This window comes from Triturus cristatus, chromosome 3_2 (assembly GCF_964204655.1).
Source record: "Triturus cristatus chromosome 3_2, aTriCri1.1, whole genome shotgun sequence".
Classification (NCBI taxonomy): Eukaryota; Metazoa; Chordata; class Amphibia; order Caudata; family Salamandridae; genus Triturus; species Triturus cristatus.
In genome coordinates this window covers 1,159,083,670-1,159,099,950 of record NC_140584.1, presented here as the reverse complement: position 1 = coordinate 1,159,099,950, position 16,281 = coordinate 1,159,083,670, and the positions used below count along the sequence as shown (strand labels likewise).

The window sequence follows — 16,281 nt, the reverse complement described above, 5'->3', positions numbered from 1 at the left end:
TAGAGCTGCGGACAGGAAGCACCCTCTAGCCCCATGGTATAATGAGACCCTACAGGAAGAAAATAAATCCTGTAAAAGACTTGAAAGAGCCTGGAGAAAGCAATATGATAATGACGCAAAATCAGGTTTTAAGTAGTCCAGAATATCTATCATGCTCATTGCAGAATCGCCCGAGCTACCTTCTACTCCGAACAAATACTAAAAGCACAAAATAGTCACAAGACCCTCTTTAAAGTCGTACAAGGACTTTCCAATCCCAGTAATATAGTGCCCTCTCCCTCAGTCTCGCAGGATCAGTGCGAAGCCCTTGCAGATGTCTTTGTCAATAAGGTGACAAATATCGGCCTCACTCAGGCCTCAGGAGCGAAGGGCCTCTTTCCACCCGAAAATGCTTGCCCTTACCCAACCCTAGACCTTGCACCACACAAGACAGTAACTCCATCAGATAGCTTGCCACTACTATCCATCTTACACTCGTTTTCTCCTTTGGATGCGGCCCGACTCATGGACTTATTACGGTCCATCAAATCAGGTTCCCCGATTGACCCTCTACCTCCCTCTAAGCTGAGCTCCTTGAGTCCGCATATCTCGTCTTTATTAGTAGATCTTTTGAATTCCTCATTAAGAGAAGGCCACATACCTATAACCTGGAAACACGCCATGGTACTCCCTCTGCTGAAAAAGCCCCACTTGGACACTTCAAACTGGGCAAATTACAGACCCATTTCACTACTGCCCATTCTGTGTAAAATATTAGGAAAACACGTTAACATGCAACTCTATAATTATGTAGAAACACAAAATGCCTTTCACCCCTCCAAGGCAGGATTTAGAGCTGATCACAGCACAGAAGTCTCCCTGCTAGGAGTCACGGAACACCTGCGTCAACTGCTAGACGGGTGGCACGGCCGCACTGATTGTCTTAGATCTCAGTGTGGCCTTTGACACGGTGTCTCACGACAAGCTTATTGACTGACTGGCTCAACTCAGCTTTCCAAACGAGGCACTTTCCTGGCTAAAATCCTCTCTGGCTGACCGCACCTTTCAGGTTTTTTCTACCGATACAGCGTCAAGTTCGCACTCCCTCACCTGGAGTGTCCCACACGGATCTGCTGTCAGCCCCTTGCTCTTTCACATCTACATCCTCCCTTTAGCAGATCTAGTTGAAAGCCACAATTTGACTATTTTGCCCTATGCTGATGACACCCAGATCATTTTCTCGCTGTTGTCGGAACGGGAAGCTGGCTCACAAGATCTAAACTCCTGCCCCAGCCATGTTACCACCTGGATGAACTCTAACCCCCTTAAACTAAATGGGGATAAGACTGAGGTGCTAATACTGAGCAAAACCCCCCCAGCTTTGGGGCCCCAAGCACTGGCCGCACACTTTGGGTTGCCTCCCTGAACCGGCCGGCATGGTGAAAAGTCCGGGCCTCTGGCTGGACTCCACCTCGTCTATGAAGCCGTAAGTAGCCACAATGACCTCCTCCTGTTTTGCCATTATGAAATGGCTTTAAAAGATTCTGCGGATGCTCCCCTTTTCCGCCAAAAGAAATGTCTTTCAGGCTATGATTCTTTCTAGACTAGATTATGACAACATCCTTTATCTGGCAGTAATCAGACACCTTCAGATGGTGCAAAACCTTGCAGCAAGGCTGCTTTTCTGGCTTCCGAAACATTCTCCAGTGTCCGGTCTCCTTCAAGACCTCCACTGACTTACCGTGGATAAACGTATCACCTTTAAGGCTCTCTGCTTCATGTATAAAATCAAGACCCGCACGGGCACTGAATTTCTGCAAAAGTTGTGTGTGCCCTATTTCCTTCCCGCACACTGAGTTCTAGTCCCTTTATTCAGTGCCTAAGTTCAGACGCTTCCGATTAGGCGGTCGGTCATTCTCTTTCATTGGCTGCAAATCCCTGATCTGGTTACGCAAACAGTTAAAAACTTACCTATTCTTGGTCATGCACGCAGGTTACTGACCGATGTCCTCCAGCGCTAGGAACCCTCACAGTTACCTATGCGCTATACTAGAGTTATTAACAATAATTATAATAAGAATAATAAAAAAACAACAACCCTGAAGGGCTCCGGGTGGAGCTCATCGCAGACACCAGAATTGAAGTTTTTCACTTTCTACATTTGTTGGTGGAATTTCTGATGGTTGTGGTGGGTGTTGATATGTTTGCCACCAGACTGTTATTACAGGAAAGCGCCTTTTACTTGGAGAAGCGTTACATCTTGGTAGAAAATCTGCATTTATTAGATTTTGTCCCACCACCATGGCAGTTGACGGAATTCCAACAAACTAGTAGCAACAAACTCTGCAGCCCAAACTCTAAACTTTTGTCTGAACATGAATGATTCGTCCTTGTTTGTCCTGCAGCTTGCACTGTGCCATCATTACCAAACACGCGGAGTCAAGGTATTCCTCTACTGGGTTAGAAGGCGAATGTTCATAAGGGCCGCTTTGCCCTGCCTTCAGTTGCCATGTCTTCACTCCCTTGTGCTGCAGTTCATTATCCTGTCGCCGGCATCAACATATCCTGACAATTCCTCCAATTGAATAAGTTGACAGGACAGCCTGCCGTCGCGATGAGGATGGCAGTTCTGGCGCTTCCATGAGTCTATTGTCATATCATCCTCGTGAAGTGTTTCTCGTGTATTTTATTTTTTATTTTTTTATTTTTTAGAGTTTTATATAGCGGGAAAGAGACCCGAGGATATCAGGTATCTGAGCACTTTACATGAGCACCAGTTTCATTACAGAGGGACACTTTAATTCTTGTTAGGCACAGGGATATTCAGTGATTAGCCCAGAATCACGGGATGTTGAGCGTCATTGCCGAGACTCGAACCTCGAATAATACCATCTCCTTTTCAGTTCCTGCTAACACTCCAGTTTCTCCATTTATCTCATGGTTTGGATCCATTCTCAAATCATATAGTGTGAGCGAGGCTTTCTCAGGACTATATTAGCAGAAATCTTACATCCAAGGAGAAAGCCTTGCTAATTCTCTGCCGTAATCGTACCACGAGGTTTGGCGGTCGGTCTTTCTCTTCCGTAGCCCCCCACCATTGGAACAGCCTCCCCTACCATGAATGATCTTGCGCTTACTTCGTGAGGTTTAAAAAAAACTTTTGAAGAGCGGGCTCTTTTAATCTCTTGTCTTAGCTTTGTTCCACAGAGCACCGAGATGCTCCTTCGGGAGTGAGTCATATGCACTAAGAGTCCGTACGTAACATCACATAACATAACATGGTGTCTCAATCAGGGCCGGACTGGCCGGAGCGGGCACCGGGCGTTTCCCCAGTGGGCCGCCAGGGTGGGGACCAGTTTTGGGTCCCTGGGGGGCCGTTTTTGTTACCGGGGGTCGGCAATAGCAACCCCCTGTAACAAAATCGGCCGAAACCGGCCCTACCAAACAGCTCAGCTGCACCGCCCCCCCTTCCCCAGAGGGGCCGGCCGAGCAGTTTCTCAGGGCTGGTTGTTTCCCAGTCCAGCCCTGGTCTCAATTCACACTTCCTACGGTTTCAATTCACAAATCACAAAATATTTTGTGTATTGGCATAAATTGTAGCTCCTCCTCATAAGGTTAGAAAGCTTCCCTATGAAACGGCATCCATGTTCAGTCGAGTCAATGCCTTCTTTGCCATGCCTTTATTCTTGTCCACCTCTTGTAGTGTGTATTATACATCATTGTCAAAGCATGGCAACATCTCCAATCATAAATCAGTTGCCTCCTGAGTGGTCCTGGGTAGATTTTCTGTAATGCCAGTGTAACAGGCATGCATAATTAAGTGTATTTCATTTTACACTTGTTCATGTGAAATTCCCAAAGTTACGCCATTATGCCACCTGGTAAAATTTTAGTGTGGAAGTACAGGAACAATGCAAATGACCACAATGCAAGAGGTTGTTTTTTCTAAAATATAGAAATAAATGCTGGTTTTACGTTTCATGATATTACCGGTAATGTTTTTTAAATTGTGAATAATACCCCAACCGCAAAGGCCGTGAATCTCGCATACCGTTAGTTTTTTTAATTCTGTCTTTCTATTGATTTTCTAGTGTAGACCAGTAGTATTGTTGCGTATCTTGGGGCTCTACCCTGGCCTACAAGCTCAGGATCCCCTACCCATGGGCCCAGAGACACGGAGTTGAGTGCAGCGTCGCTTGAGCAGGGGATTCCAGGTCACTGTAGCCCACCCATCCCACTGAGCCTACCTGCAGATGTGGGTGTGTGCGACTAGGGTACTAACAGTCCCTTAAAGCGTTCAAGGAACCAGTATTAATTCAACGATTGTTAATTAGTGAGTTACACAATCAAGAATCACTAGAAACGGAATATGCATTTCAACATATTTATTTTAAAATAGTTATTTTAGATTTCCTGTATCTAGTGCACACAATGTGTTTTAATAATACCACAGGAGATTAGAATTAAAAGTAGTTAAGCATTTCATGAACAGTGAAAACAACAGGGAAACATTGTAACATCACAATTCGCAGCCCTTGACACCCTCACTGTGCTATCTCCAGGGCTGTGCTAGTTCTAGCAGATGAATAAATAAGAAGTCTATTTCTCGAGTTTCTAAGGTGTTGCGGTGACCTGGAACAACAAGGTTTATTGTCTGCTGGGAAAAGCCTGCCAGGTTTTCCGAGCACAATGGCAATGGGATTGTGTCTGTGCGAGACCACCATCCTGCCCGCAGTCTTTGAAGGCATAAATGCTTCAGAGAGTCTTACTGTTTCCTTCTTCAGTTAAGGTGGAATCTTGTTCTGTGTCCTTCTGTATCTGCATCTGCATCTGCGCCCCAGAGGAAGTTTCTCTCTCATTCATTGGTCAATTCATGGGGTTTAAGTAGGGCTGACCACTGTTTTTTTAACCTAAATTACTTTCATTCAATCCGAGACTCAACCTGTGTGACCGAATATGATGAAACTGCGTCAACTCGGACTACATGTTATTTTTACATAGCCACTGTCAGACATTGAAACATAGATATTGTGTAGCTTGTAGCAGACTTGTGTCGCTTTATGTGTTAGCAAAGTCATTGTTTCGATGATTTGACACTTCCACAAGTTCTGCGAAATATAATAACGTGCTGAATGTGGACCAAAGTGCAGACAGGCCGAGTGAAACGGAAAGTGCAGCTAAAATGGAACCTGACGTGTATGTGTTTAAAAAACCTAACCCTAAAAGAAGCCTTAAAGGAAGTGATTAAGATAACAGAATTATGAAGAGGAACAATCATAGTGTTTATGACGTCCCTGTATTATATACTAAACAATAGCTGAATGTATTCTTGCATTATCTAACTTACTACAACTTCATGACACATTTACAGAAGCACAGTCTAGAGATGTGCACTAGAATGAATCACTGTTCATCACTTGTTTTATGTTCAATAACACGTTTTCAAAATGAAATGAAAAGGGTCTCTATATAGGGAAATATGATTTTACGACAATATCACATTTCATCTTTAAAGCAGTTTGTATATTTTGAGCCTTCGCTGCTTTTGAGATTCAAGTCTCCAATTTTTATTTTACAAGCTTACAATTTTCTACTCCCTTCTTCTGTCTCATGTGTTGGCTTCCATCAATACGACCTCTCCCCGCCTTTGCCTCCTGTCGATCCCGCGTCTATCAGTCCTGTGTGCTCTCTCCATGGGACCAATATTTTGTGAAATGTCCTTGCGCATCCTTTCCATTTGTAGATCGTTTTACCCTCCTCCGTGCAACTGTCCATCCCTTTTTTCCTTTGCTGCATCATGGTAGATTTTCTAATTTTATAGCAACATCTACATTATTTTTCATAACTTCATACATATGTTCTGATTCACAGAAGTCTTTCCTTATCTGTGTTACTACATATTTGGAGAAATGTGCATTGTGCAGCATGTACAAATTCACAAACACAAATTTGTGAAGAATTCTACAATTACAATTTGTCTTGTACATACTCGTGTGTTACTTTCACAGAGCTCAGAGTCCGGCTTTGGCTTGAGGTGTGGTGTGCAAAGGACCCTTTACTATAATACCTCGTCCATGAGTATTAGACATTTTCATTGATCTTGTTGCTGAGAACAATACATTTTCATATTGTATATTTCTTGTTCTCATTGTTCTCCTTCTAAGGTAATCTCTACATTCGTAAGCATTTGAAGTTTCTTCATTATCTTCTCTATTGTTACTATGTCAAGTAATCCCTTTTCATTTCTTGATGTTTTCAATCTCCCTTCACAATACTATGTGTAAATTCATGCCCTGTTGAAGCAATGTCCCTCATTGATGAAACCACCACGTGGTAGGTACGTGTTGCACAATCATCGGTTACATGCTATAAGTAGGGGTGGAGGCCACCTGCAGTATCATAGTCTCATGAAATTACTGCGAAAATGCTCAAGATTAGGTGGATTGTTGTGATGTGTGTAACCCAGCATTTATTTCTATTTTCTTAGTGCAAAATGCACCCTGGTGTGCCAAATGGGCCCGAGGAGGCATTTTGGACGAAGAAAATAGTTCTAAATGCAACGAACACAAACAGCACAACCAGCAGTCGCTTGCGCTCTCTTCTTGTAATCTGAATTACGTGTTATTGTGTAGTTTTCTGTAATCTTGCATCACAAGAGTAACACGAAATTACCAAAATTACTCTTATTACCCAGCTGTAATTACAATTTCGCCCAGGCCTAGCTGTAACTTCATTATTCCCCCGCTCTTTTCGTATAATGGAGGCCTCGCTTTTCTTTATTGTACTAGCGGGATAGTGCCACATTTTGCATATTACATTAGCGCCTCAATTTTTCAGTGTCTTCTTTCTGGCTGTCCCTGTTGTACCCCATGCACTCTCACCACTTGGTGTCTCTGTTTTTACTCCTCTGTACTCAATACCACTCACGAAGAGCTTTGATTTCACATGAGTTAGTGTATGACATACATGTTACAAGTTACTGACACATCTCAACCTTATGTCACATATCATGTAACTACTAAATGTAACTTGAGTAACCTCTCCACATGTTCTTTAAGGGGTGGGTCTCTTTCAATGATTTAGGCGTCTTCTGTTGCCATAGTGTAATTCTGTTCGCCTCCACCAACACCGTGCCGGAGTAAGTCTCCGTTGCATAGTACTCTTCAGACACAACACCTTGCGTCATATGTACACAACCCGGGTTCACCTTTGTCCATGTCTTTTCCAGATGGCAGCCCTGAAACAAGGGCCAACGTGAAGTTCGTCCAGGACACCTCGAAGTACTGGTACAAGCCGGACATTTCCAGAGAGCAGGGTAAATTACACACATTGTTGTGCACCGCTATCTGCTGCATGCAAATGGACACATTCAGCAATGATTTTTTTGCCCTCTATTAATTGGTTTTGGAACACTGTATATGTCATGTCTTTCTTTCATCAAACTGGCCATTTTTAACAACATAACGTGTTTAAGCGTAGCCTGCTTTATTGAGACGATAGCTGAATTAACGCAACCCCCCCTCCCCAATTATTTGAAAAAGAACAGAAAATAAAACCAGTTTGGAAACCCTTCTTAAGGGTAAAAATAATAAATATATCACGACAATGCATGCCATGATTTTAGGAATCAGCCGGTTTGCAGCAGGTGTAGATCACACTGCGCTTTCCAGCCTTCCAGCGTCGGACTTAGAATATTGCTATATCTTATTTTTTGAAGTCTTTTTTGATTTGGGCATGCGTGGCATGGATTTGTCATCATGTCCCCTAAATTAAATTCTGCACTGCAGCAGGCACAGTCTCCAGCTTAGATAAAGAAACCCAGGCTCCACATTAGATTTGAGTATAAAAAACACTATTGTGACCACAAAATACTTTGCTGTATAGTTGGGTCAGATGTTATGTTACCCGGATTGTTGTGAATTGTTAATAGATTATTTCTTATAGTGCTGGGTCTCATATGTGATGGCGGGAGCTCTGCTCTAACCGTGTTGATGCTACCCTGTGTATCGATGGAGGGGGTGGTGGGCGGGAGAAGAGGATTTTACAAAGACATTCCTAATATCCCACACAGGATAAACAATATCGGGCAAAACGTGATGACTTTTAAGTAAAAATTGATATTTATCACCTATGCAATCATGAGTGACGTTGTCAGAGGCTCAGATATTGCAGAGTGAAGTGTTACCCCAGGGAGGGGCTGGGTGTAAAGTGGACAGCCTTCTAGCAGAGATGGAGAGATTAAACACAGCACGAGAATGGGTGCAGGAGAATGGGTAGTGGTTTCGAAGAGGCTGACAATTTAACAGGACAACTTTTAACTTGCAACCTTTGTCTGTATGGGAAATGCGGGTGACCCAATGGAACACAGTGTATGGAAGAAGGTTTGGTCACCGTGCATTCGAAAGAGGCCAACAGCCTTTAGCACCAGATCGTGTTTCTCCTCTGTATCCAGACAGTCGATAAGAGCATCACCAGGGAAGACCTCAACTCTTCCGCACGTGGAATAACTCACCTCCCTCCTCCATGTTAATCTGCTGCAGTTTGATGAACCCCAAGCAGAGCTCAGCGGGCAGCCATACTTTGCCCCGACTCAGATCTTGCAGCAGGGTTCAGATCTATTTTCAGGGGACAGCAGACTCTCTGCATCAGACTGGCCGTGGTGTGAGCTGTCAGCAGCCACCCAGCAGTATCAGCAGTCAGGCGCTACTCAAATGTTCTAAAAGCGGACATGGCGTATGGTGGTTCGAAGGCTTCTCTGGCCAAAGCGGATACATCTAAAGTTTCTTTATAGTACCCAGGGTCACACTCAACTCATACCATATTATTCACAGAGTTCCTCCCGTGCAGTGTCTGGGCCAAGGATACCACCCAGCAACTAGTAGTCACCAGTACATAGGGGCAAGCAGGACTATTATACAGTTTAGAATGGGCCGGCTGTTCTGCGTAGACCAGATAAATGTATGGAACCAATCGGCTTATACTCTGTGTGCACGGAGTGTTTTGTGGGACTTCCACATACTTCTTACACTACTTCCTTGATGTATCCATGTCATCATGAAATGTAACCTTTACATTTAGTTGTAACACATAAAGGCTATTGTGTGGCTGTACTTATGTCCTACCAAACACCATGATACACAACATTTACAAATGGTCGTTGACCGCGTGCTCTTAGAATGTGCTTTAGATATTTATTGGCAGACCCACCATGCTCCGTAAACATATTTTCTGACAGGTTAGCTAAACATCTCCGCCACAGTGCAGTGCATTCCTCTGGGCTGCCCAGACATGGATGAGTCATGGTCATTTCAGACCTATATGGCCATGTCTAGGGCGTGAATCATGGGCTACGGCAGCCAAGGGGCATGGGGCATAGTAGAGAAATCCTCGCTACCTCGCTGTGGTCCTGATGTGAGTGTGACATTCTGACAGTCTCGCCCACTAGTGACCTCAGTGTTGGGAAACTGAAGGGGGATTTAACTTCCCCAGGCAGGTCATTACTCTGACGAATTGTAGGAGCACCAGACTCAAGCTTTCCATTTTGTCTGTGTTTCTGGTAACTTCCACTTATGTTCTTGGAATGGAATGTGACTGCTTTGGAATGGAATGTGACTGCGCGCCTTGGCAGCTTTTCTGTTAGTTGTGGTCTTTGGTGCGTCCTCGCCAGTTCATGGCCAGTTCATTACTCTGTGGAATCACAGGAGCACCAGATTCAGGCTCTGCATGTTGTCCGTGTTTCTGGTGACGTGGTTGCTTTTCTGTTAGTTGTGGTCTTTGGTGCGTCCTCGCCAGTTTATGGCCAGTTCATTACTCTGTGGAATCACAGGAGCACCAGATTCAGGCTCTGCATTTTGTCTGTGTTTCTGGTGACCTGGTTGCTTTTCTGTTAGTTGTGGTCTTTGGTGCGTCCTCGCCAGTTTAAGGTGTACCCGGGCTGTTGCACAGTAGCACACACTGAAACTGAGGCAGAATGCTTTAAGTACATTCCTGCATCAGGTGCCAGCTATTAGGCCCGCAGTGAGACCCTGGCAGAGGAAGGGAGGCTGCTGCCTCCCTCTGGCAAGGTCCCACCACTTGCCCATCAGTGAGTAGATAATTTCAAGTATGTGGTGATTGCGAGGATAGAGCCAACCAGATGTTTTGGTTCCCTTTGCCTGCTCCACCAAACCCCTGCCATAACTGCTCTGAGCGGTGCATTTCCCCACACTATTCTGCCGTGGCCTGGCCAGGGGGCAGCGGAGGGACACACCGGTTCACAGCTGGAGGCAGAGCCACATCTCCTCTTCCTTAGTGCTCTGAAACACCTGGGGGGGGGGGGGGGATCAGAGGCCTGCCTCACTTGCAAAGTAGGCCTGGGTGAAGCTCAGGTATTCCATCACCCCCAAGGAGTAGGAAGAGGCTCCTGCCGCCTCTGCCCAGTGAGGCGCACTCTGTACCCATGGAAAATGTTCCTAACATATGCGGCACCCTATGCCAAGAGAGGAATCCTATGGATTTTCCAGGGCCCATGGACGTCTGTAGGCACCATCACTGCCACATAGAGCAGCACAGCTGCATGGCAGTGCATGCACCGGCAGGGCGATGACCACCACAGCCCCACATCCTCCACCCACCCGCCCGCTGATCCAGGTGGGGAAAACCATAGACTTTCTGGTTAATACCGTGAAACTGTTTAGCTGCCATGAATCGCTCTGCAAACCTGTTTATTCACTCATGTATGTTGTTGTGGGAACAAGAAGGAATAATGGGTCTTTTTGCTTTTTTTTTTTTTTTTGCTTAAAGTACTATAATGTCTTTTGTTTTTCTTTTCCCAGCTATCACACTACTGAAGGACAGGGAGCCGGGGGCATTCATCATCCGAGACAGCCATTCGTTCCGCGGGGCCTATGGCTTAGCCATGAAGGTAGCCACCCCACCACCCACCGCCATGCAACAGAACAAAAAAGGTACACTGTCACCCACCGTCCGACAGGCTGTGGCTGCATCAACCAATACACTGAAGAAAATGTTACAGGAAAATCCTACCCTGTAGTGTGTCTAGTGCAAAACACGATTGTAATTCAAATGGGCGCTCGAAACAAGAGTGAAAACTGGTTTAAAGTTGGAGCAGTTCAACGCAGGTGTGAATGATTCTCACCACATAACGAGGCAACGGTCTATGCCACAACACACAAAGTGCTTTAATTATTTATTTTATTCCTGGGTCTAAGCCCAAACTAAATATTGCACAGGGGACATTTTAAACTGTACGTTTTTACCAGTACTTGTGCAAACTTCCATTTGAAGCAACATTGGGACCCACTTGACTGCTGTGAAAATTAAATTTGTGCTTATTATGAGGTAGAAATTGAGGTACAAAAAGCAAGCAGCTGTAGTATAATTTTTGCAAACTAAAAAGCTTGGTGCAACATTTCATAGGCGCAGTATATGTGTTGTGGTGGGCTATAATGTCTGTAAATCTCTTCTGCCCAATAGAGATTGACACAGTCTAACCGTGTAAGTGTTACAGATACAGGTTTACATGCAGTGCATGTGCGTTGAGATCCGTTTAGTAAATCAGCACTCAGCGTGGTAAACTGCATTGTATTTCAAAACAGTTCTTCTAACGTTGCCTAACATGTCACTTTATGAACGCTAGTATTAACATATTTTGAATTCTTTGGGCACAGAGTCCAGACAATGAGAGTAGTTTATCTTGCAGTAATATTTCTGTTCTCATAAGCCCCATGCTGTCTTCCTCGTGTTGATTTTTCTGAAGTGTTCTGTAGCCCTGCCCAATGGATTTCAGTCTTGGTGTAAGAAGATTCATTTGCAGCAAAAACATAGTAATAAAAACATTTTATGGTACGCTAACATTTCCTACCTCTGTCGGAGTGATGGCTTTCCCAGAAATTACCTAATTACTAAGCAATCTTATCCAAAGCCTCAGCTTGTATTTGGAAGTAATGTTTGTGAAAAACAATATCATGAAAAATCCCTTTTCACAAAATCTATCAAGAGCTATTTTAGAATTATTTGTTTCAAAGATCCTGCATGTCCAGTTCCATGTGCACAACTGAGCAAAATTGTCCAAGGTAAACGGAGTGTTTCTAGAAGTACGGAAGTGGAAGGCAAGGGAATGTGGCTTGGGCTGTGGTATAGGAAGAGTGAGAGTGAGGCTAGAGGTTCCAAAGAGGATTGGGGGGTGAGTGTGGCTAGAGGTTCCAAAGAGGATTGGGGGGAGTGTGGCTGGAGGTTCCAAAGAGGATTGGTGGGTGAGTGTGGCTAGAGGTTCCAAAGAGGATTGGTGGGTGAGTGTGGCTGGAGGTTCCAAAGAGGATTGGTAGTTGTGTGAGGCTAGCGGTTCCAAAAAAGATTGGTGGGTGCGTGTGGCTAGAGGTTCCAAAGAAGATTGGTAGTTGTGTGTGGCTAGAGGTTCGAAAGAGGATTGGTGGGTGAGTGTGGCTAGAGGTTCGAAAGAGGATTGGTATTTGTGTGAGGCTAGCGGTTCCAAAGAAGATTGGTGGGTGAGTGTGGCTAGAGGTTCGAAAGAGGATTGGTGGTTGTGTGTGGCTATAGGCTCCAAAGAGGATTGGTGGGTGAGTGTGGCTAGAGGTTCCAAAGAGGATTGGTGGTTGTGTAAGGCTAGCGGTTCCAAAGAGGATTGGTAGGAAGTGTGGCTAGAAGTTCCAAAGAGGATTGGTAGTTGTGTGAGGCTAGTGGTTCCAAAGAGGATTGGTGGGTGAGTGTGGCTAGAGGTTCCAAAGAGGATTGGTGGGTGAGTGTGACTAGAGGTTCCAAAGAGGATTGGTGGTTGTGTTTGGCTAGGGGTTCCAAAGAGGATTGGTGGGTGAGTGTGGCTAGAGGTTCCAAAGAGGATTGATGGGTGAGTGTGGCTAGAGGTTCCAAAGAGGATTGGCGGTTGTGTGTGGCTAGAGGTTCCAAAGAGGATTGGCGGTTGTGTGTGGCTAGAGGTTCCAAAGAGGATTGGTGGGTGAGTGTGGCTAGAGGTTCCAAAGAGGATTGGTGGTTGTGTTTGGCTAGGGGTTCCAAAGAGGATTGGTGGGAGAGTGTGGCTAGAGGTTCCAAAGAGGATTGATGGGTGAGTGTGGCTAGAGGTTCCAAAGAGGATTGGCGGTTGTGTGTGGCTAGAGGTTCCAAAGAGGATTGGTGGTTGTGTGTGGCTAGAGGTCCCAAAGAGTATTGGTGCGGGAGGGTTGCGAGAGGTTCTCAAGAGGAAGGAGAGGGGGTGTCTCTAGAGGTTCAGAAGATAAATATGACAGAGTGTGGTGAAAGGCTAGGAAGAGGAATGGTAAGGGAGTGTGGCTAGAGGTTCAGAAGAGGAATGTAATAGAGTGCAGTTTGAGGTTTTAAAGTAGAATGCGAGGGAGTGTGGCTAGAGGTTCAGAAGAGTAATGTGAGGGCGTGTGGCTAGAGGTTCAGAAGATGTATGATGAGGGAGTGTGGCTAGAGGTTCAGAAGATAAATATGATGGGAGTTTGGTGAGAGGTTAGGAAGAGGAATGGTAAGAGAGTGTGACTAGAGGTTAAGACGAGGAATGTGAGGGCGTGAGGCTAGAGGTTAAGAAGATGAACAGCGAGGGAGTGTGGCAAGAGGGTTAGAAAAAGAATGTGAGGGAGTGTGGCTAGAGATTCAGAAGAGGAACGGCGAGGGAGTGTGGCAAGAGGCTTAGAAGAGGAATGTGAGGGAATGTGGCTAGAGTTTCAGAAGCGGAACGGCGAGGGAGTGTGGCAAGAGCCTTAGAAGAGGAATGTGAGGGAATGTGGCTAGAGGTCCAGCAGCGGAATGGCGAGGGAGTGTGGCAAGGGGCTTAGAAGAAGAATGTGAGGGAGTGTACCTAGAGTTTCAGAAGAGGAATGGCGAGGGAGTGTGACTAGAGGCTTAGAAGAGGAATGTGAGGGAATGTGGCTAGAGGTTCAGAAGAGGAACGGCGAGGGAATGTGACTAGAGGCCTAGAAGAGGAATGTGAGGGAATGTGGCTAGAGGTTCAGAAGAGGAACGGCGAGGGAGTGTGACTAGAGGCCTCGAAGAGGAACGGCGAGGGAGTGTGGCTAGAGGTTCAGAAGAGGAATGTGAGGGAATGTGGCTAGAGGTTCAGAAGAGGAATGTGAGGGAATGTAGCTAGAGGTACAGATGAGGAATATGCAGCAGTGTGGCTTGAGGTTTAGAGGATGAATGGTGAGGGCATGAAAAGGAGAGCCATGGAAGTGCTCTGGAATGTGTGTTTATAAAGAAAGAACTCAGTTAAAACGATGGAATAGAATTCATTATATAAATTAACAGTGGTTTTTAATTATTCAAGCGTTTGAAATCCTCCTGTCCTGAGATGTGAATTCCACTTGACTCCTTGTTATTGTTTTAGTGCTTAAGGGGGCAATGCCGAGTCTATATTTGTTGCTTTGTATTTTAACCCCTGCCATCCCATATCGTAGGAGAACCAACCAATGAGCTGGTGCGGCACTTCCTGATTGAGACGAGTTCCAGGGGAGTGAAGCTGAAAGGATGCCCCAATGAACCCTACTTTGGTAAGTGAGCGATAATTGTTCAAAATGTACTTAAGGGGACGCAACGGAATAAAGTCAAAATTGAGGTTTCTGGAGCAGTCCCTTTGTAATGATGGGAGCTTCGCCCTTCACAATGCGAACGGCACAGCGATGCAACGTGACTGTGGCAACAACCCAAAGTCAAACCTCTATAGCGTATGTGCATAAACTCTACCAGGACAAAAGTGCATACACCTTAACCCCGCCACCCCCTCACCCCTTCTGAGTAGGTGCAAATGCAGAGTGGTGCCTGAGTACAACAGTCACCTATCTCAAATAGGTGGCGGGAGAGAAGCCAAGCAGATGTTCATTCCACCCACTGGGTCTTTCCTTCCAGCTTTCCGCCGGCTACCTAGTGTTGAAGCTTCCGCTGCTCGGTAGGGGTGGAAGGGCTGCTTGGGGGAGACGGTGCAGTCTTCTTCTCCTTTACATTGGAGAACACCTGAATGGAAACAATAAGAACAATAAATGTACCTGCAGAGGTTATCACACATGTAGGATACAAAATAGAGAAAATATGGAGCGATGCAAGCTTACAGTGGACTCCGTGATGAGGGGTGAATGCAAATGCATTTTAGTCTTCAAGAGAAGCAAACAAGGCGCACAAAATGGATATAAAGTTGACACTACTATGAGAAGGCAGCAAAAAGAGATAACATGTCACTGTTGCTTAAAGACCAATCAACAGATGAGCTCATTTTAAAGTCTTGTCCAAAATCTGGAGCTCATACCTGTCAGTTAAAAAATCTACCACTTAACACATATATGTTAGGTATCAGCTGTACTCCTGAGCACATATATGAAAGGTATGCTCACTTCCACCTAATACATATATGTAAGCCTTGGCGGTGAACTCCGCTCTGTTCGCAGAGTTTGCAGGGATTTCACACTCCGAGAAGCTCTCGGAGTTTCAGAGAGCGGAGTTTTTTCCTCACTTGCGCTTGCCAATGGTAAGTTGGCAGGCGCGAGCAAGGAAAATCCAACGCCAGACCACTTCCCAGCGAGATTTCTCAGTGCGGGTGGTCGCAGATGGTCGCTACTGCCCGCGTTGAGAAACCTTCCGTTCGCATTGAGGAAGCTGCAGGCCCACTAGAGCTACTACTCGATCGGCAGAAAGAAACAGCGCCCTCTTGCACTTTCAAGATTCCGTTCGCGCAGGCAAATACCCGCCACTAGAAATCAGTGCGGACGGCATGTGGCAACCCACTCCACCGCTCTCGGAACTCCACGTGGCTTGGCAGAGTTTTTTTGTCCTGCGGAACTCCGCCCAGGCTTACATATATGTAAGGTATCAACTGTACCACTTAGCACGTATTTGTAAAGCATCAACTCAACCACTTAGCAAATATATCTAAGGTATACTCACTTCCACTTAGCACATATATGTAAGGTATCAACTGTTCTACTTTGAGCCTATATGCAAAGTTTCAACTCTACCACTTAGCACATATATGTAAGGTATACTCACTTCCACTTAGCACATATTTGTAAGGTATGAACTGTACCACTTAGCGCATATATGCAAAGTATCAACTCTACCACTTAGCATGCATATGAGCGATAGCTGCATGTTCCTCTTTACATGTATTTTTGTTTCATTTTTGTGGTAATTCTGTTGTGAAGCGTGTTAGCTCATTTCTCTAGATCAGCGGTAATGGTTGAAAAGTCCTGTAAGTTTCTACCATTATCGCTCAGCTCTGAATGAGCATGAAGGGGTGCGCTTTGAGTGCTTGGCTCCTCCACACTTTACAGCTGCTCT

General features: G+C 45.3%; 1 protein-coding gene across 19 annotated transcripts in view; it reads left to right on the top strand.

Annotated features, from left to right (window-relative positions):
• Positions 1-16,281, top strand: part of TNS1 (tensin 1) — a 1,878,049-nt gene that overhangs the window by 1,835,834 nt on the left and 25,934 nt on the right. For all 19 annotated transcript variants that reach the window (XM_085649989.1, XM_085649997.1, XM_085649992.1 and 16 more), the window contains 3 exons: positions 7,208-7,294; positions 10,794-10,925; positions 14,412-14,504. In XM_085649989.1, the coding sequence (XP_085506115.1) occupies positions 7,208-7,294; positions 10,794-10,925; positions 14,412-14,504 (312 nt within the window). The remainder of the gene's footprint in view (positions 1-7,207; positions 7,295-10,793; positions 10,926-14,411; positions 14,505-16,281) is intronic.